At 38.6% G+C, this 22,489-nt stretch overlaps 1 protein-coding gene across 2 annotated transcripts in view; it reads left to right on the top strand.

The window, feature by feature from the left end:
* The window catches only part of USP47 (ubiquitin specific peptidase 47), a 102,480-nt gene that overhangs the window by 40,702 nt on the left and 39,289 nt on the right, over positions 1-22,489 (top strand). For both annotated transcript variants that reach the window (XM_045015162.1, XM_045015163.1), the window contains 6 exons: positions 5,944-6,039; positions 6,130-6,282; positions 8,153-8,320; positions 13,510-13,641; positions 17,860-17,936; positions 18,247-18,302. In XM_045015162.1, coding sequence (XP_044871097.1) covers positions 5,944-6,039; positions 6,130-6,282; positions 8,153-8,320; positions 13,510-13,641; positions 17,860-17,936; positions 18,247-18,302 — 682 coding nt within the window. The remainder of the gene's footprint in view (positions 1-5,943; positions 6,040-6,129; positions 6,283-8,152; positions 8,321-13,509; positions 13,642-17,859; positions 17,937-18,246; positions 18,303-22,489) is intronic.

Here is a 22,489-nt window from a genome sequence, read left to right as displayed (position 1 = left end):
TCACCTGCTTTCCACAAAAAAAGTAATTTGAATTCTGTTTCATACCACTATTGTGGTTTTAAAAATACTTGATGGAATTATTAAAAATAATGGGAGATTTTCCCCCCAGAAATATTAAATATTTTAAAGCAATGTAAATATTAGGGTTATAAATTGCTTTGTTTAATTTATTATTTATTAAATTTATTTTTAAATGTTCTCCCTTGTATTTAGTGAGTTGGCACTGTTGTAAAACATTAACATAATTCTTTCACTTTCTTAACAAAAGAACTGCTATCTCCAGGTTAGCTACTAGTGTACCTTCAGTTACATAGGGCACTTGATATTTTAAAGCTTTGGATGCCAATCTTCAGGGTAATAGGAATAAGAGACATTCATCATATAACTTTTTAAAAAAAGGATGGGATTAAAGAAAATTTTCTGAGTGCCTCTCAACATTTTTTTCCAAATTTTGTGGAACTTCTTACACCTAACTAGCGGTGCATTTGAAACTGCAGTTTCAAGATGTTGCAGACATTGGTGTTTTAAATGGCTTTCTCTTTCACTGTTTTTTAAACTGTATTTCAGGAAATTTTCAATAATACAACAAACAAGGAATTTTGTCTTTTTTGCATTTTTACTGATTCAGTGAATAGAGACTTCCTATATATATTCACTCACACACACACACGCTTTTTAATAATTCCATTAATCACTGACTCTTCTTTTGAGTGGCGTCCTTATGTCTCAAATTATTTAGTTGGGGATTGGTCCTGTTTTGAGCAGGGGGTTGGACTATATGACCTCCTAAGGTCCCTTCCAACCCTGATATTTTCTGAATCTATGATATTCTGGAATTATTTTCTTTGATAGGAAAGAAGTCTGCTACAGAATATTATGGAAAATTAAAATATTTCTGTCTTTATATATAAAAACAAATATACAGGAACTTCAACACTTAAGTACTTAATGATAAATATTCAGATTAGTTTAAATTACAGTTGATATTTCACAGCATTTGCTTAATATCAGTATCAATTTAGGTGATGAGACAAACTAGTTCTAAGCTTTTGTGTTGAGGTAGTTACATGGTTGCAGTTTGTGTTTACGCTCCATTTATTTGAGCTATTTTATAATTGTGTACTTTGACTATGCAGTTGATTCTCCTCCCTGTATTTGTCTTGTCTGTAGCAGATGTTTTAGCTTTGTAGTCTTCAGCAGTGGGGAGATATGGAGGATACTGGCTTTTGGAGAAGGGAAAAATCGCCTGTTTCTAAATGGAATTCTCTGAAGGTAGTATCCTCCATTGATCCACAGATGACGATGGTTCTGTAGGTTTAGGTAAAAAGGCAATGAGAGAGATATAAAAAGGTTCACACATGCGCTAATAGGGCTTGTGGAAGGGAATGTAAAACTTTTTAGACCTTGCTAGTCAGCTCCTGAGGGAACTTGCAGCAGGCGACACTACCCAAGATAGGGGATCTAAGGAGGATACTACCTTCAAAGAACTCTAGTTAGAGGTAAGTGATTTTCCATTACTTTTGAAAGAGAGAGATAATGGATGTACAAGATATAAGTAAGGTTATTATATAGTATGTCAAGTAAAGTTTATTATGCCACTGTTTGCTATAGTATACTACATAAAAAGTTTAAACATGACATTTTGTGTGTTAAATTTTTGTGAATATTGGAGAACTTCCAAGAGTTACAAATAATTACACTTCCTTTTTGCCTTCTTTTCTAATCAAAGTAGAACTTAAAACTATTCTAAATTTTCTGTCTTCAATTTGATATTGTCCTTAAGGTTTGCAGTTTGAAGAAACCTTATTTACTTTTCTGATTTATTTTTTCTTTCTTTGGTTCATTTCATGTAATATAGCTTTACATTATTAATGCATGTCCAGGGGGCTAGGGCTTTGTTAGCATACACTCCAAGGCCATCTAAATCAATTTAATAACTTTTGCTTTGTTCAAGGGCTTAATTTTAGAAAATTTATAAGGAATTTACATAGATCTGAGACCTCAGTAACTAGTTGTGTTGTGATATAGGCCTAATGGTTATCTGACTTGTGATTTTAGATCATGAAAAAAATTATAGACAGACAATAGAAAACCTAAAGTCTCCTATATTAGAATATTCAAGTTTAGAAGTATATTTTCTGTTGATGCAGATGGCTATATGGACAACAGCACTAGATAGTGAAATTATCTGGCTATCAATAGAACAGTATAGAGCTGTGTTTCTCAGCCTGGGGGCCGCAGGATGGGTTTAGGGGGGGTCGCAAGCAGGGTTGGCGTTAAAGGCTAGGAAGCAGGACAGTTGCCTGGAGCCCCATGCCACAGGGGTCCCCTGCAAAGCTAATTTACATGTTTCAGCCTCGAAACCTCCTGCTTAAGATAGGGGGTCAGAATTTTTTGTAGTGGGTGTGTGCGTGTCACAATTGTTTTAAGTCCAAAGGGGGTTGCCAGTACAAATAGGTTGAGATACACTGGTATAGAGGAGCCAAAAGAAGATTTGGTATTGAGGCTGAACTATTCTCTCCACCCTAGAGGTGGCACACTAGGAGTAGGGCATTAGATAAAGATTCTCCATACTGCTTTCCCAGCAGACCTAGTCCTGAGAGATATTGAGCATCCTTTGATTTTAGTGGGAGTTGTAGGTGTTGAGCACTTTTGGCTCGTGACTCCTCTTTAGAGACTGCAAACAAGGATACTGTGATGTCGGCATCTGTCTAAAGATGTATTCAGACCATCATCTCATTTTATATAAGCATAAACAGCTATTCAGTTTTAATAACATTGCCATTACTGACCTGGTTTGGATTTTAAGCAATGATAAATAAAAGGATAAGTATCCCATTACCCATCCTCGGAGCTTTCCAGTTTGCTTTCCATTATATCTGTAGGTTAGCAAACTCTTGTTTTTTTTAGTTGCTAGTGTAATTTGGGACATTAATTAGCCAAATGGAATTTGTATTGATTTTTAGATTAATGAAATCATACCTATATACACGGACTGGCTTTCCTCATAGATTTATATTTGTAGCTCATTTAACTGTTTATAAAAATTCTACTTCTCATATTCATAGAGCTAAATAAATATTTACAGTAATCTCAAATCAGTGGCTATCAGATGCAGTAGATATACCATAATGACATTTTATGAAAAATGGAAGCTCATTCAAAGTGCCTTTCTATCTCAGGCAATGATGAGATTGGACTATTTATTACAATATGTTAATGTGTAAAGTACTATGATATTCAGCACCATAAAAGAACAAACAGTGATAGCTTGGGATAAAATAGACTACTTGAAAACTTGAAAATATTTTGGTTTTCTTGATAATTAACTTATGGTGTGTATGGTGTCAATTTTTTTTAATGTTTAAAATGTAATAGCTACCAGGTTAGATAATATTTCCTTACGGATAAATTGTCTTGCTCTAAAAGTACAGTTACTGAAAGTAGGGGTCATATGATGCCACTCACGTGGTGAACCGCACAGAAACAACGTTATATCAATAGTTAATTTTGTTGAGTAAGTGAATTATAACTGAATAAGAGAGGAGACTGGTCATTACAATAATAATTGGAGTAGAGAAGATTTATACTAATCAGAGGTAATTTTGATATAAAGACTATGTAGTGGAAAATTGGAGGAGAGATGGAAAACTTAGTATATTATACATACAGTACATCAATAGTGCTTACATATATGATACAAGTTGGAAACATGATATATATAATAGTGAAGTTATTCAATAATTTCAATAAACCATAGGTCAAAGTGCATCTCACTATCTATTCCTGTGGTAAGCAATGAAATCATTAACAAGAATACATTACCGTTCATGATATTTCATTCAACTTTTGGAGGTCCATAGGAGCATTACCTGTTTTCTCCATAACATAAATATATTCTAGTATGGTTCCTTGTTGACTTGCACATCATACCGACTCTACATAAACTTTACATAACCACTTATGTCCATCATTCACATGTCATTCGTTTGTGGAGGAATGAATTGCAACATTTTTCTTTTATATTGTGAATATATTTTTATAGAGACTGTTACTTGTCTCCTACGTAACAAACAGAAATTATTGGAATAAAATAATTAGTACCATGGAGAAATTTGGTAAGATTCCTGGCTGGCATTTATTCCATAAGCAGTACCTCCATAGGGCCATGCTTTTGTTGTCTTCTAAGTTTGGTATTCGACATGCTGGCTGTTGACTTGTTTTGCTTTCATTTAATTTGTTTTGAATTGTTAAATTGTTAGCCAGTCCAAAAACCCCACTGTCAAAACACAGCAATCCCTTTTTAAATGAAGACTTTCAATTTATTTACCACCTACTTATTAAGTAAATATATAGACAGTTTACTTTGGGCTCACTAAAACGTTTTGACATGTTTAAAGAGCCTTCCTGCTTCAGAGTTGTGATTATCTTTTAGGGTTGTTAAGAGGTGATTTATTTTTTTCCTTTTTCTATTTGGGTACAAAAACAGTGAAGGATGGTGATAACTAACTTTCTCTGTGCAATCTTTGTGAAATTTGGCACATTTCTAATTTGTGAGACGTGGGTCTGGAGAACAGTCCTTTTGTAAAGAGTCTCTCATCTCTTACAATAATAACAAAACTTTTGTTCATATGGAAAAAGCAGGGCTATAAAACCTTTGTTTTGTTATTTGTTCTTAGTGCTTCCCTGAGTTCTCAGAAAAGAAATGGAGGGAGAAGGGATGAATTGGAGGCTTTTTGAAGACCTTCCCATATCCTTGATCTTTTCCCAAAATGGGATCCATCAAACAACATGGTTTAGATAGTAGTCTTATAAGCTCTGTACCAGCCATTTTGCAATTGGTGAGTCTATTCTGCCCAACTAAGCCCCTTCTTATTTATTTGGACTTCAGGGAACAACTATGTTCCATCATGAGACAATGATTTTCAAGGCATCATTTTGATTTTTATTTGATCCTCTTCTCTTTAAAGTAAGCACCATCAGCATGCCAATGGTATTTCTGTTTTAGATTGCAGATATCTGTAGGTGAGCAGATAACTCCCGAGTATCATCAGTAATTATTAGCTAATTATGTTTTAACTTCCCAGCTATACTGAGAAGCTAGATGGAAATTACTATAACTTGTATTTAAAGGAGGATTAGAAACATTTCCCTTGTAGCTATTGGAGGTGACTCATGACTATTTTTGGTTTACAACCTTATATGGTTTGTGCTAATAAGTAGAATGTATCCCTGGAAGATGGCAATTGTGTTTCTCATTGCACTGGGAGTAGAGATTCAATATTTGTTTTAGATGGGAGGAAAAAATGACTGACTTATTCTGAAGCAGCAGTAGCGTCCCCTGGCAGATTGAGAGACAGCCACCTACAAAATAGACATTCAGGAACTAAATAATTGCTCCCTTTCTTCTGTTTGTGCTTGGAATAATGTGACACGTGATGGGAGAAAGTAGTGTCCCTGAAGGGAAAGAGACATTTGTAAATTGTGGGATAAAGATATGGGGCTGATGGCTAACCAAAGCAAAGTAAGGAATAAGATCAATTATGCAACAACTGATTGAACAGAAGTGACTACATGTGATGTGCAAGATAACAGGGATATATTTAATTGTAGATTGTATGCAAAACCAGGACATGATGGACCCATCAAATGGCTGAATGAAATATAATTAATAGTAATGTATTGTCGTTCATGATTTGACTGCTTACCCTGGGGCAGGGCAGAAAGGTTGGCTTCACTTGATGTTTTTCTGATCTTTGTTTCTGTGGGTTTTTTAATCATTCTTCTAGACTTCTATAATTCAAATAGCTTTTGAACGTGTGAATACTTCATATTGCAGCCATTGTATTCTGTATTTACAATCTAAGCATAAATATAATGTTCTAAATCACATACATGAAAGTAAACATTCTTAAAAAGCAGGTAACATTCTTTTTTTATTAGGAAGAAGCGTTGCATGCATTTATTCAGCCTGAGATCCTTGATGGCCCTAATCAGTATTTCTGTGAACGCTGCAAGAAGAAATGTGATGCAAGGAAGGTAAATACATACCATTTGTGTAACATTACATTGGTTAGTGTTTATATCTGTAACATAATCTTGCCCATTGGTTATTGTGTTTTTGTTTAGGGCCTGCGGTTTTTGCATTTTCCATATCTGCTGACTTTACAATTGAAGAGGTTTGACTTTGATTACACCACTATGCACAGGATTAAACTTAATGATCGCATGACTTTTCCTGAAGAGCTAGACATGAGCACGTTCATTGATGTTGAAGATGAGGTAAAGACCAGTGTATAGTCTTTTTTTTAGAACCATCTTTCTCTAGCATCTCTTAAAATCTAGTGTCACTAGGACAGTGGTTTTCAGCCTGTAGTTCGTGGACCCCTGGGTGTCCACAGACTATGCCTAAGATTTCCAAAGGGGTCCGCACTTCTATTCAAAAATTTGTAGGGGGTCTACAAATGAAAAAAGGTTAAACCATTGCATTAGGGAAAACGTCATGGCCAATATTTTGAAAACACATACCTGTTAGGGTTCCTAAATTCTTATTAAGACATCAGAAAAAAGTTGCCTGATTTCCAGAAGTTCTGAATACCAGCAGCTCACCTTAACTTCAATTGAAATTACTGAGTGCTCAACACTTTTTGAAAACCAAACCACTTTTTTGGGTACCTTAATCAGGATTTAGGAACAACTTTGGGCACTTAGTGTCCAAAATCTCATCCAATATTTCTTTTTCTGTGGAGGTTTGGAGTTAAAATTAATTTACAAGAGGGGGCTTCTGACAGTGCTCTACTCTGTTATGTAAGGTGCCTGGGTTTAATTTCCAGTGCTGGTATATTTCTTCCTCCATCTTGTTAGAAGCTGAGACCAGTGTACTGACATTGAGTGTAATTCATTCTCTGGAAAGTGAGTGGTGTATTTCTAAACAGTAAGAATTTGGTTTGGTGGTTATGAAAGCCACCTCCTCCTTACCTAGAAAGATAGTGGCTTTGATACATGGCCTTTGGGCTGGGAGAAAAGTACAGAAAAGGGCCTCTTCAGAGGCACTTTGCATGGGCACGTGAGTACTATATATCTTGGATATTTCTCAGAATATTTGTTCTCTTCTCACTTCACCCATATTTTTACAGAGTAAGCTGGCTATAAAGTGCTTAAAGTTAATTTTAAAAGAGGAAAGAATTGAAATCGGTTTCATTGCACCCACTGTGAAGGACACCCAGGCTTAATTTTCACTAGTAAAAAGGGTAAAATGTTGCATATTGGAATCTTGAAATGCAAAACTAATGTGTCTAAGCTTAAGGATTGCTTTGTGAGAACAATGACTTTGAGATCAAAAGACTGTTGCTGTCAGATGGTGAAATATGGGGAATAGCTAAGGACGTGTTAAACTCTATGAATTGAACTTTCCTTTTCTAGATGCAAACTTTTGGAAGAGGGTCCTTCAGTGAAAAGCTGAGCACTCGGAAAATTTAAAAGCAGATTGTTCCTGCTTATATATCTGGGAATATTTTCTTTTGGAGATATGGGTTTAGTTGGTATTGAAGTCACCGCCAGTTTTTATCACTGTTCTCACTGTTAATTACGTTCCCTTTTTGAGGATTAGTAGGCATGCTTCTCTGGAAAAACAAGCAAGACAAGCTTTCCATTTATGTGTAATTAATTTTGTTTTAAGTATTACAGAACTCTCAAGAACCTACATACTGTATCTTTATGACTTTGGTTCAAGAAAAAGTAACTCCATGGACGTAATCCTAAAATAGACGTGTTGGGGATATCTAGCTAATTTAATTTTAATATAAAAAGATAAATACATTTTGGGAGACTTTCTCCTGGAATCCATTGGAATGTTGTTGGTGTCCTACATCTATATAACTTAGTTAGCAGTCAGAAGATTCATAAAAAGTTACATTTGTTTCAGTCTTCAAAACTTAACATCTTCCTCAGATTTGCCATATGCAAAATATAGATAATACTGTACCCTACTTCACAGAGGATTATTTATAAAACGATTTGAAATTTGCAGGTGAAAGGCAGTATAGAATTGCACAATATTATTTATTTTGAGAATTCATTGTCTCTTGTTACATGTATGTGTACTATCATTTTTATCTACTTTATAAACTAACATTTATGGTTTATTTTTAAGAAGTCTCCCCAAACTGAGAGTTGCACTGATAGTGGAGCAGAGAATGAAGGCAGCTGTCACAGTGATCAGATGAGCAATGATTTTTCTAATGATGATGGTGTTGATGAAGGAATCTGCCTTGAAAGCAATAGTGGTGCTGAAAGGATTTCAAAAGTTGGCATTGAAAAGGTACTTTAAAAAAACCCGAAACATATGGGTACAACTTCAGTATGTTGTCCAGATAAATGTTGTTGTTTTTTTTAAAAAGTCATATTTCTTTGCTCTTGTTCTAATATTTAAGCCCACAGCATTGCAAAGAACACAAAAGGTTTGGGGAATTTCTCCATTCTGAGGGAACACTCACCTGGCTAGATCCTATGGATTTCCTGCTTTGTTCTGGCAGAAAGTTTTTATTTCTGGGCAGCACTTCCATGATGAGGTAGACTGTCCAATCCCTTGACACTATGCAAATATCTTGCAATTTAACAGAAAGAGCTAGAGAGTTTTGATCAGTCTGTGGCAGGTTCCACTCTGTGCAAGTCAACACCTTCAGACTTTTGGAGCAGAAAATGATTATAGCTATTTTGTTCTGCCCGATATATTTCAGCATAAAATATGTTGTTGTATCCTGGGAGAATAAATTCATGAAGAGGCTGTCTTCCACCTTTACCATATAGGAGCTTGGAAACAGCCACATATATGAATGCTTAAAATGGCTAACTAGTTTTCACCTGATTGCAAGCATGTTTCTCATGGAGGCTTGTTTTAATAAAGTATCATTAAGACAAAGAGCTACTAAAATACTGGTTTTCCCCAAGCTTGCCCCTTGTTCACAGCACTATCTTGAGGAGCTACATGGACTCTTATATCTAGCGAAGTACCATTAATATTGAATTTGTCTGGCAGGGAATCTGAGATCCTTTGTGTGGTATCAAAAGCATAATAGTGGAAAACACTGGCCTTCTTTTGAAATGTTTTGTGATTCATTAGGACGTTAGACCAAGACAGAATGTGGAGGGTCAATATGTCTCTGAATTAAGTGATAATAAAGCTTTCTTTAATCTCTGACATGAATTTGAGAAAATGGAGATCTTGTGTCAAAGTAGCTAAGATAGGTGAGTCAGGCCCATTAAGGGCTTGATCTAATCAGGAGCTTCCATGCCTCCTGGAAGATATTGAGTGCCTTCCAGGATGCACAATCAGAGTGTACGTTTGCTCATTTATCTGCATCAGCTACACCTAGTTTGCGCACATGCCATGTGATGTATGTATGAAACTTGGACTTAGGTGGACTTGACCTAATTATAAGCCTTCTGTTTTGTCACTTGCATTTTGAATTGTGCCCAGAACCAATTAATAAGCCAGTACAAGTGTCAATGTGCTCCTAGCAAACCACCTCACTCTGTCTAGGTACTACATTGCTGGAGTAGGCAGGATGCTTCAGTTATTTTATTAAAAATATAAAGGTAGCACTAAATGATCCAATTAAAGATTGGAGCCTTTGTGCCTAGGGTCTTAACATATACGTAATAAAGTCTAAAGAGCTCACAGTATTAGAATGTGATAGCCGCTGGATCAACAGGAAATGGGAAGAACAAGACAATTATTCCATTTGTATAATGAGCAGTAGTTACACCGCACTAGCTAATAGTCTAGCTGCTTTATTAGCTAGTAGTCTAGCTGTTCTCTAATGTTTTTGTAGTTATCCAAGCGGAGGTGAATTTAAGGAGGTGTTTGAATGAGAGTGATGTAGTGGCTTTACATATTTTTTTTGAGCTCTTCCTACCCATTTTGGGGGTGGGTGTTGAAGCTTGAATGTGCTTGAGAAAAAAATTCAGCTAATGGACAAGGAAGACAGATGTATCTGGCAGGGCACAGATAAAGACAAGTAGCATGCATTTCATGCAGTGAAAGGGGAACGAGAGGAGGGATGTGAAGAAGGGGTTCATGTCATAGCAACAAGTCAAGATAATTATCTTAGTAGCGGTTTTGAATAGACTTGAGGGAGGCAAGATTGCATTTGTCATAGCCAAGTTGTAGTAGTCAAGATATGAGATGGTTAGGGCTAGAATTTATTGAAGGCCATCCCATGATGGGTACATTATGGTAGGCAGTGTGTTGGTAACGCAGACTTTGGTGACATTGACATTGACATCTAAAAGGAAAAGTCAGTCTTTTGGTCAGCCATAATTGAAAGAGAGCATTATGGGCTACCACTACAATCTGTTTTTGTAGAAGTACGACAGTACCACCATGAGGTTGCAAACCTTACTTGGGGAAAGGTGACAAATGAAGATGAAAATTCAACTCCCCTTCATTCTTGTAGTGAAACCCCGACCCACAAGTATTGGATATCTCTATCTTGTCTGAGTAGTCAGAGAGATTTCACCATTCAGAAAAATTGGAAAAGATAGCTTTTTTTATCTTAAATTTTCATTGCTGTATGATTGCTTAACTTTTTTCTTTCATCAGGTTCACAAATTTGTGATGAAAATCCTGTTTTTTTTGAGTTGCTAAGAGTTGAAAAGCTTGAGGAAAATACAGTAATAGTACAGATCTCTGAAAATAGCTATCCATTTCTTGGCCTGCAGAAATGACCATGTAGAAAAGAGGAGAGTATTAGGAGCATTTAATATGCTATTTAATATCTTGAATTAATGGTCACAAAATACATTTTACAATGGCAACTCATTCCATGATAGCAGTGCCCCCTTTCTGTTTAGTGATTACCAAGGACTCTAATATGGAAAACTTAAGTACCTTTTACTGGTACAAGTCTTCTCTGAAATCTTTGGAAAAGTTTTTACTAATACTTTCTTGTAGGATAGGCTTCCCTGACTTTATTCAGTGAACTAATCTGAAACATGGCTTGTATTGTTCCCTCTAATTTTTTATATCAATGTGCGGAATGAATTTTGTTATGTGGACCAATATGAAGGTGGTGGGGGTGGGGCCGAGGGGTTCGGAGTATGGGAGGGGGCTCAGTGCTGGTGCAGAGGGTTGGAGTCCCAGGGAGAGGGTGAGGGCTCTGGCTGGGCATGCAGGGTCTGGAGTGGAGCCGGGGATGAGGGGTTTGGGGTGCAGGCTGCCCCAGGGCTGGGGCCAGAGGACTGCCTCCCCCTGCCCTCTCCCTGCCGGCAGCAGCCCTGGGGCTGGGCCCAGAGGGACCCTCCCTAGCCCTCTCTCGGCTGGCAATGGGCCTGGGGCTGAAGCACTTCTCCCCTTTGGCAGTAGCCCTGGGGCTGGGGCCGAGGCCCACGGCAGCCCTGCACGCCCCAACTTGCTCCCCTCCAGGCCCCTGTGGGAGTGCACCTCCCTTTATAGCCTGCTGCGCGGCTGTGCATCTTAGAGGGAACTTAGATGGCCTGTAGCTTGTATCTGTCTAGACCAGGGGTCGGCAACCTGCGGCTCCCGGCTCGCCAGGGTAAGCACCCTGGCGGGCCGGCCCGGTTTGTTTATCTGCCGCGTCGGCAACTTCGGCCGATCGCGGCTCCCACTGGCCGCGGTTCGCGGTCCCAGGCCAATGCGGGAGGCAGGAAGCCGCGGCCAGAACATCCCTCGGCTCGCGCCGCTTCCTGCCTCCCGTATTGGCCTGGGACCGCGAACCGCGGCCAGTGGGAGCCGCGATCGGCCGAAGTTGCCGACGCGGCAGATAAACAAACCGGGCTGGCCCGCCAGGGTGCTTACCCTGGCGAGCCGGGAGCCGCAGGTTGCCGACCCCTGGTCTAGAACCATTAGGAAGCCATGGATTGGTTGGAACTGAACCTTTATAAACCCTTTTAAAGACTGTTTTTAATAGTGTAATATCTACATTCTGGCCCTATAACAAATTAGACATTGGAGTTCTAGTGTTCAAGCTCAGTCTTGTTAAATGTGGTATTGGGAAGCCTGTAAATCTCTCTTGAGAAATAGGAGCTTGTTAACAGTCACTGGATTAGAGCAGGGAGTGAAAGTCAGAATACCTGTAATCCAATCCTAGATTTGACAATGACTCTGCATTTTGACCAAGTAATTTAATCTTTCTGTGCCTCTGTGTTCCCATATGTAAAATGGAGAGATTTACCCTACCTCAGCAGGAAGTTGGGGATTAATAAATTCATATTTGTGAAAAGAAAAGCCTTGAATGGAAAATGCTACGTAAGTTCTTTCTACCTTGACTAATAACGAAGTTAAATCAGATACTTTTGTTTCTGGTTCTGTAGAGGTCCCCACTCTTTTTCCCCCCATGCCCCAGTCCAAATTTTAGAACACAGAATTACGTTTTAAAGATACCAAAAAAAAAAAAAAAAAAACCCACACAAACTACTTTTTGGCCTTCATTACACATTGGTTGAAAGTGTACAGAGAAGAATGGTAGTGTAATGGTCTAATCCTCAATACTTTAATCCCTGCTCTGCCGTAGTTCGTGACTGTGAGACAAGTAGGTATGGTGACTTGCCTAATTTCCCCAGGTGTAAAATGTGGATATTAACTACCTGACATAAGAAAATTGTTTTGAACAGTAATGCCTCACAAGCGTATTATGAGAATTCAAGTTTGTAAATTATATTGAAGATAAGTGCCTTGTCTATGCTAAATATTAGAGAGATGGCAGTTGCTTCCATAGTTAAGGTGAAATAAGTCTGCACAGTTAAAGTTGTTGAGTCAACTTAACTGTGAATGTTTGTACATTCAGATGTTTGTGGAGTTTATAAATTTAATTTGAGCTTAACTTCCTGGGTTGGCACTATTCATGTTTTTTAAACTGTACCATATTTTTTTTCTTTGAGTTAGTGAAATTTTCTCATCCTTAACATCAGATAGTTTTTTGTCTGAAAATTAATTTTTAATGCCAGGTTCATACTCTACAGCAGGCTTTCTCTGTTTTCTTTGGATAAGGAGAATATTGTAAGTAAGATGGAGATAACATTTAACATTTTATATCTGCGTTCATATTTGGCATTTGTATAAGAAGGAAGGGTGGTCCTGTGGACTGGACTCAGAAGACCTGGCTCTGTGACCTTGAACATGTCACTCATCTTTCAGTTCCTCTCTTCCCCATTAGTAAAATGAAGTAAAATTAAGATACTTCCTTTGTCTTACCTGTTTTTTAGATAGTGGCTCTTTGAGGGTGGGGACTCTCTCTTACTATGTGTTTTTTACAGGGCCTAGCACAATGGGGCTCTGATCTTGGTTGGGGCCTCTGGACGCTACTGTAATTCTACTAATAATGCAGAATAGTACTTGTAGAGAGCTCTATGCACAATTGTTTCATAGTTATTTTTCATGTAACTATACACAATTGAGAAACTTTTTTTAAATAACACAGGTGCAGTTTGTCAGAATGACGTATTACAAGTTCTCTGTTCCTTACTTGGATTTTTTTTTCTCTTCCCTAGAATTCTTTACTGTATGAACTCTTTTCTGTAATGGTCCATTCAGGAAGTGCTGCTGGTGGCCATTACTATGCCTGCATAAAATCTTTTAATGATGAGCAGTGGTATAGCTTCAATGATCAACACGTCAGCAAGGTAAAGTAATATTTGCAGCTTTGTTTTCCCCATAAATGAAACAATGAGCTTATATTATTGTTCATGACTCTCACTTGTAGTATTTGAAGTAACATGCATATTTTGAAGTTACAATGCACAGACTTTGAATTTAGTTTATATCACTTTTTCAGCTCATCATCTAGTCTCAGCTTGTTCATGTATATATAATTCATTACTTAATTTGAATAAGTGCTTTTGCAAAATCTTTTCATATGAAGAATGTTACATGTGATTCTTTTTTATTTTAATTTTTCATATATTAAGTCTTCTCATATTTCCAGCCACCATCAGTGCAGACTGCATGATTTAGCCTGTCTGGATCTGTGAGGACCTAAGATATTTCTCTTTGAGGGAAGAATGCCTTCAGAATGTGGTTTTTTTGACCCCTCCCCTCTTTGCCTTTTGTATCACTATTGGATCAAAAAATGGAAGTAGCAATGCAAACCAGCGAGCTAGGAAATAATGGTGCACTCTTTGCGGTAGCACTCTACAAGTCTTCATTGTAGGCTCATTCTACAGTACTTGCTGTCATGGTGCCCCACCCCAGGGCAGTTTGTTTGCTCCTCTGAGCAAGTCTTCTGCCTGCAGCAAGGTCTGTCATCAGTCACCGTCTGTGCAATATAGCAAGTTCATTGGGTGGTGTTAATTCTCAAGAAATATGAGAGATTTCCAGATATAGGAAGAGGCAAGGCTACCTGCGTCAGCTGATCAGGACATGTTATGGCTTCTCCATGCTGCTTTATCCTGTTTAATAGAAATCTTTTTATTTTTTAGGCGAATTTTGCTCTCTTTATTTACTGTCCCCCTTCTTCCACACCACCTCTGTACAAAAGAAAACACAACATATTATTTCTGGCTAAAGATTTTGAGAAGTCTAACATTCCCACCTCTCTTCTCTTAAGGAATTGTTCCCTGATCCTAGGAGAAAAGTTCATGGTCCTGGCACTGTCTTCCTGTAAAGACTTTGAGGATGGTTCTGGTGAACTTCCATAAGGCATTCTGATGATTAAGGGAGGGAAAGTCGTATAGGAGTGGAAGTCTCCTATTAAATGTGAAAGCCTTATCAGCTTTAGTCTTATGCCTTCCCCTTTAAAATGCACAAGGGCAACTTCCTGCTTGCTTAAAGAGTTAATATAATAGTTCTGCCATAATTCAAAGGTAGTGGAGTTAATCCTGTCCTGCTCCAAAGCTTCATATATCTTTACCTTAGTAAAGCTTTTGATACTGTCTCCATGACCTTCTCATAGGCAAACTAGGGAAATGCAGCCTAGATGGCGCTACTATAAGATGGGTGCAAAACTGGTTGGGAAAACGCTCCCTGAGAGTAGTTATCAATAGTTCACAGTTATGCTGGAAAGGGCATAACAAATGGGGTCCCCCAGGGATCGGTTCTGGGACCAGTTCAGTATCTTCATCAATGATTTAGATAATGGCATAAAGAGTACACTTATAAAGTTTGTGGACGATACCAAATTGGGAGGGGTTGCAAGTGCTTTGGGGGATAGGATTAAAATTCAAAATGATTAGGACCACCTGAAGAAATGGACTGAAGTAAATACAATGAAATTCAATAAGGACAAATGTAAAGTACTCAATTTAGGAAAGAACAATCAGTTGCACACATACAAAATGGGAAATGACTGCCTAGGAAGGAGTACTGCGGAAAGGGATCTGGAGGTCATAGTGGACAACAAACTAAATATGAGTTAACAGTGTAACACTGTTGCGCCAAAAAAAAAAGAAAAAAAAGGGAACATCATTCCGGGATGTATTAGCAGGAATGTTGTAAGCAAGACGTGAGAAGTAATTCTTCTGCTCTACTCTGTGCTGATTAGGCCTCAGTTGGAGTATTGTGTCCAGTTCTGGGTGCCACATTTCAGGAAAGATGTGGAGAAATTGGAAAAAGTCCAGAGAAGAGCAACAAAAATGATTAAAGGTCTAGAAAAATATGACCTAGAAGGGAAGATTGAAAAAATTGAGTATGTTTAGTCTGGAAAAGAGAAGACAGAGAGGGGAGATAACCACTTTCAAGTACATAAAAGGTTGTTACAAGAAGGGGTGAGAAGAATTGTTCTTATTAACCTCTGAGGATAGGACAAGAATAGGGCTATAAGGTGGATAGAAAGCTGACTAGATCGGCAGGCTCAACTGGTAGTGATCAGTCATCCTGGGGCTGATTTTGTTCATTAATGTTTTGTTTTTATTAATTTGTTCATTAACATCTTCATTAATGATCTGGATGATAGGATGGATTGCAACCTCAGCGAGTTCGCAGATGACAGTAAGCTGGGGGGAGAGGTAGATCTGCTGAAGGGTAGGGATAGGGTTCAGAGTGTCCTAGGCAAATTGGAGGATTGGGCCAAAAGAAATCTGATGAGGTTCAACAAGGACAAGTGCAGAGTCCTGCACTTAGGATGGAAGAATCCCATGCACTGCTACAGGCTGGGGACGACTGGCTAAGCGGCAGTTCTGCAGAAAAGGACCTGGGAATTACAGTGGACGAGAAGCTGGATATGAGTCAACAGTGTGCCCTTGTTGCCAAGAAGGCTAACGGCATATTGGGCTGCATTAGTAGGAGTATTGCCAGCAGATCGAGGGAAGTGATTATTCCCTCTATTCAGCACTGGTGAGGCCACATCTGGAATATTGCATCCAGTTTTGGTCCCCCCACTACAGAAAGGGGTGGACAAATTGGAGAGAGTCCAGCAGAGGGCAACGAAAATGATGAGGCGGCTGGGGCACATGAATTACGAGGAGAGGCTGAGGGAACTGGGCTTGTTTAGTCTGCAGAAGGGGTGGGGGGGGGGGAATTTGGTAAAAGCCCTTCAACTACCTGAAGGGTTTCAGAGAAGATGGAGCTAGGCTGTTCTCAGTGGTTCCAGATAACAGAACAAGAAGCAATGGTCTCAGGTTGCAGTGGGGGAGGTCTAGGTTGGATATTAGGAAAAACTCTTTCTCTAAGAGGTGGTGAAACACTGGAATGGGTTACCTAGGGAGGTGGTGGAATCTCAATCCTTAGAGGTTTTTAAGGCCCTGGTTGGGATGATTTAGTTGGGGATTGGTTGTGCTTTGAGATGGGGGTTGGACTAGATGACCTCCTGAGGTCCCTTCCAACCCTAATCTTTATTATTCTTGTATGATTCTAAGAAGCAATGGGCTTAAATTGCAGCAAGGGAGGTTTAGGTTGGACATTGAGAAAAACTTCCTAACTGTCAGGGTGGTTAAGCACTGGAATAAATTGCCTAGGGAGGTTGTGGAGTCTCCATCATTGGAGATTTTTAAGAGCAGGTAAGACAAACACCTGTCAGGAATAGTCTAGATAATACTTAATCCTGCCATGAGTGCAGGGGATTGGACTAGATGGTCCCTTCCAGACCTATGTTTCTATGCTAAATGTAACTATAAATCTACATTATTGTTTGACTGACAAGAGCTCCATTTGAAGTCAATGGCAAAATTCCCATTGAGTCAAGATTTTATCCTAGATTTCTGTCCCAAAAAGAATTTAGTAGCCTTACTCTCAAAACACTTATAAAAGTTATGATGGTGATGCTAGTGGATGCTCTCAGGACTGACTAAGTCTATGGGTGGTGTATGTGTGTACAGACACACACACACAATATTGAATTTGAGGTGTAGCTTAAGCAAAGCCATACTGTTACTGTACCATTTTAAAGTAGGCAAATCCATTGCTTGTAGTTATTAGGGTTTCTTGGGTAGCTGACCCAAAGTGTTTTAAGAGAGCTTACTACTTGCTTTTCTTCTATATTTTTCCAGTTGGGACTTTTTTTGGAAGTATGACCTTCTTTGAACTCTTATCTGACTGGAAATGTGCCTTCTGGGATTTTCTACATTGAATATATTTACTCGAATTTTTAAACCATGCTATAGAAGTAACTTTTGAAATTCATATGAAAGTTGAAAGAGACTGTATTTGCTGTCATGTTTCTCATAATGCATATTAAAATTTGTCTAAAACTCACACTTCAAAAAAAAGTTAAGGATATTTATTTTCGACCTAAAAGGGAGACCTAATCACTTCTAGACACACAACTTTTATTTTCTTGTGCATTTAGAAAATAAAAAGAAACAAATGTAAAATAGTGATGACTTTAGTATGATCTGAGTGCTCATTGACTATTGTTACTTGACAAAGAATGAACTTTAAAAAAACAAACAAACTGGTTTTGGTTCTAGATTACCCAAGAAGATATTAAGAAAACATATGGTGGGTCCTCTGGAAGCAGAGGCTATTATTCCAGTGCTTTTGCTAGGTTAGTATATCTCTAATATTCTTTCTTTTTTAATATTGGTATAGTCCAACCAAACTGTTTGCATGCCACATTATGGTAAAAATGATATAATACATTTATGTAAAATAATTCTAAAAATTGATGACAATTTCAAATCTTTTAGCAATAGTATGAATTTCATGTTTAAAAACAATATTTGTGATTACTGAATTAATACACAGTATTACAGTTGCCATGTACAACTATTTATGATATTAATAACTTTAATAAAATGATTTTATTTTGGCTTCCAAGTCAGATACTGATATTCTTAAAAATATTTCCCTATTAGCTCCACAAATGCATATATGCTTATATACAGACTGAAGGATCCAACAAGAAATGCAAGTAAGTGTGTGGGGTTTTTTACAGATTTCATCTAAAAATGTTAATTTCAGAGTAGGAAGGCTTTTTAGAGTGTCTATGGGGTTCTAATTGCTATGTTTGTTAGGCTTGATTTTTTTATAATGAGCTTAAGTAACTTGAGTACATGAGGCAAAGTAGTGCAATTTATTTTTGTAGTTATTCTTTACCCTTTTAAAATAATTTGCTCACTTGCCAGTGTGATATTTCAGGGTATCAGGATAGGAGTGTCTGTTTGGTAGGTTTTACTGCAAGGTTTCTTCTCTTTGTCTTGTTGATATAACCAGTATCCATAGGCCTTCAGGAGCAATTTCTCTTCTCTGTGTAGATGTTTTTTCAAATATTTTAAATAAGGATAATAAAAAAGCAAATAAGGAAGCTTAATATTTTCCCATTCAGATTCCATTCAGCACTAGAACACCGGGGATGGGGAAAAGGGTGCGACTAGGTGATGCAGTAGGATCAAAGCTCTGTAAAGTACAGTAGAAGCTTGTTTTCAAAATATCAAATTGTGGGAAGAACTAGTATATTAAGATTAGTCCATGTTTTTTTTCCTTTCCTTTTATAATCCAGGGAGATACGGTCAGTTGTGGAAATGTACCCAAAATAGCAGTAATGTCTACACAAAATATCCTACCACCTAATCAGAATAGAGTCTTTTTTTGGAATAAGAATCAATGGAATTACTGCAGAGATGAACTTGGCTTGTGATTTCAAAGCTATAGTTTTAAAGAAAGTAAAGATCTAGTGTAACCCCAGTCCATTGCCACAAATGGATTGCTTTTCCAGTACCAGCAGATTAGAAACCTTTCCACCTCACATAGACCTCTTCAATTATCAACACCCTCCCTGCCATAAATACCTAGGGTATAGGATGGGCCTGCTGATTAACAGATTTGGGCTCTGGTGAACCAGAGTAAGTAAAATCCAGAAGCCGTGATCCCTTATGGGGAGAGCGCTCTCAGTTGCCTACTTCCATTTTTTTCAATTGTACTAGCACGTAGATGCCCCACTAAGGATTGTTTGCACAGTTTATAATGAAGGGTTAGACCCAGTAACAAGGGAGCTTTATCTTAAGCATCTCTGATCTCAAGAGCAGCAGTATGGCATTGGGAGAGAGGTGGTCTTGGGGGAACCATCTCGCAAACCATTTAGGTTTTTGTATGTTAAAATCAACACTGTGAATTCCACCAAGAAACGTATTTGCCAGTCAATACAGATTCCAAAGCACTGGTGTGATAGTCTTCTGGCTCAGAATTATACTTAATAGTGCAGAATATAATTGACTGATTAACTTCAGTTTCTTAATGGTGTCAATGTCAACGTGAATAACTGCACTAAGGTCTTCATCAAAGAGAAGAAGTTGCATTTTTCTCTCCAGGTGCAGGTTGAAAAAGTGTTCTTGGTCGTACTCACTATGTGGTTGCTAAACAGGCCAGTATATCTTAACGTGTGCATCTATGTTACAGATGGCAGTCCCATCTATTTGTAGATGAGTGGCTGTCACCTGCATATGCAGTTGATGAATTCCATCACCTCACATACGGGTGATAGAGCATTCAGCACTCAGTTGTGTGTGCATGCAAAGTTGTGCATATGTGTGTGGGGAATGGATTGAAAATCTGGCCTGTGTAATAACATTCTGCCATTGTAACTGTATTAGAAGGAAAGCTAGACAATCATCAGTTTCCCTTAACCCTTTCCTGCTGGGTGAAATTTTAGACTGCATAAAATTGACCAGAAAGTCAAAAAATTAGAACAGTTTGAATTGATACCTTGGAATTTAATTAAAATAACTTAAATTGATGGTTTAGTTACATTTTGGGCTTGCATGGTGAATTTTGAGCCTTCTGTTATATTTTTAGACAAAGGCCATTTTGCAACTTCAGAATTGTACCATTCCTTGCTTGCTTATTAGTCTGGCTGCTTCAGTACCAGTTGTTTCAATGGCAACTATGAGAATATCTTTTTTTTCCCCTCAAGTCCAAGCTTGATTTAACACACATCATATTTGTTTTCAGTTAAAAAGCAAAGAATTTTCTTCCAGCTTGCATAGATACATTTTGGACAGGATACCACTGGTTCTTCTTTGTATGCTGTCCCTGTATGTATTCCACTGTGGGATATACATGTGTTCCATGTGCCTGGAGTCGGAGAATTTTGAAAGCAGTGTCCGTTAGCCAGCATGTGTCCCCTTGCTTTCTTCGTGCCTCCAACCGAGGAGATAAGGGCGAGGCAGGCCGACTACCTCTCCAGTTTCTTCTTATTGCAACATGCCTGTGTTGGAACCTCCAGTGTTTGGAGCTCTCCTTCAAATTCTTCTTTCTGTAAATATTAAACAGTGCCTTTGTTATTATAGTTTAGTTTTTAATAGCTTTTAGTAAAGTATTTATAGTTATGTAGATTTTCCACCTCCTGCCGCACCCTCCCAATACACTGTTACATGTATCATGCCCAGGACTCTGAGCTTCAAGAATTGTATGTCCTGCCCCTGTTCCTTCTTACTCAGTGATGACCATCTGCTCTGCTTATGCTGCCTCAGAGAGGCACACATCGTAGTTAGGTGTAATATCTGCCAGTCTTTCCCTAGCCATACCTGTGAGCCATGGGAATTTTGGCTTAGAATAGGAGAAGGCCAGGAGACTGCAGTCAGACCCAGGCTGTAGGATCCCCTCCTGCCTCCCATACATCGGCCTGAATCTACATGGAGTACATCCCTTGCCACAAAGTCCAACTCTGCTACAGGAGAGTCTGTACCCACCGAGCCCCCATCAGGGTCTCATCAGGAAGGCAGAGAATGGTTGTACGAACATAAAGGAAGGTCCCCTTTTAAATTGGCTCTTAGATCGTCTGATACAACACCACGTAAGTTGAGAAAACCTACTCTATCAGCCTCTAAGAACTTAAGATGTACTGAGTCCCTGGGACAGCACTCTAAAGCCCATCCTGTGAGGGCTCTTTCCATACTTTCTGAACAGTCAGCGCTTCCTCCTAACCCTGCTGAAGACCAGGACTGTGAACCAGTTGTGCCTATACCAACAAATTTGTTGCCTTTGTCTCCTGATGATGCAGTCACCCTGGCATCTCTGTCCCCTCTGGATGACCATAAACACTCAGTAGTTATTGCACAAGGTGGCAGAAGCACTCCAGATCTCTCTCGGGAAGAGGCCAGGATCACCAGCACAAGCTCATGGATATTCTGCGCAAACCACCAGATTCAGCCAAATAACACTTCCAGTCAACAAAGTTATTCTTGAACCTGCTAGAGCAGTCTGGGAATACACCAGCAACATAAGCCCTTACTCCTGAGAGAAACTATATTATTTCCCATCCGAGGGAGCAGAATTCCTTTTTATCCACATGGCACTGAATTGTATCCAAGGAGAGATGTGGACAACATATTAAATCTGCAACTTCTGACAAGAAAGCTGAATGTCTAGACTTACTGTGAAAAAAGGTATTTACATCTTCTAGCCTTCAGTTTTGTATAGCAAACTGTCAAGCACTGTTAGCTAAGTACAACTATTTCAACTGCTCAAAATTCATGGATTTTGTACACAAGCAACCACAACAAGATAGAGCTCATTTTTAGGCTCTTATTGATGAAGGCAAGCTGGTGGCCAGAACTGCACTTCAATCATCAGTTGATACAGCAGAGACATCTATGTCAATGGCAATGGTCATTGTAATTGATTGTGAGTCATGGTTACACACCTCAGGATTTCCCAGGGAGATCCAAGACACCATCGAGGACTTGCCCTTTGGTGAAGACAGCCTTTTCAGTGAAAGGACAGATGAAAGACACCCTTTTCAATTAAAGTCCTTACACACTTCAAAGGACTCTAGAGCCCTTTCTACTCCCTGGTAATGTATACACCTACCCCAAAAAGGAAATAGCACAGGCAGTCTTACGGACCAAGACCTGCATCTCTTGTTTTATCACCAGCGATCTTATGACCCTCCTCATAAGAGGCAGAGAGTACAGAATTCCTCACATCTACAGTACTATCTCAATCCCATTCTCTGATGAAAATAAATTTTTGACTGGAATTTGAGAGCTACAAACCATTAACAATTCCACCACCCAACCCCCACATACCATTTGGGGGTTGTTTAGCACTGTATTTCCATATCTGGAGTGCCAGGACTATGGACAAGTGGCTATTAGATGT

Source organism: Mauremys mutica, chromosome 4 (assembly GCF_020497125.1).
Source record: "Mauremys mutica isolate MM-2020 ecotype Southern chromosome 4, ASM2049712v1, whole genome shotgun sequence".
Taxonomy (NCBI): Eukaryota; Metazoa; Chordata; order Testudines; family Geoemydidae; genus Mauremys; species Mauremys mutica.
This window is presented reverse-complemented; position numbering and strand designations above follow the sequence as displayed.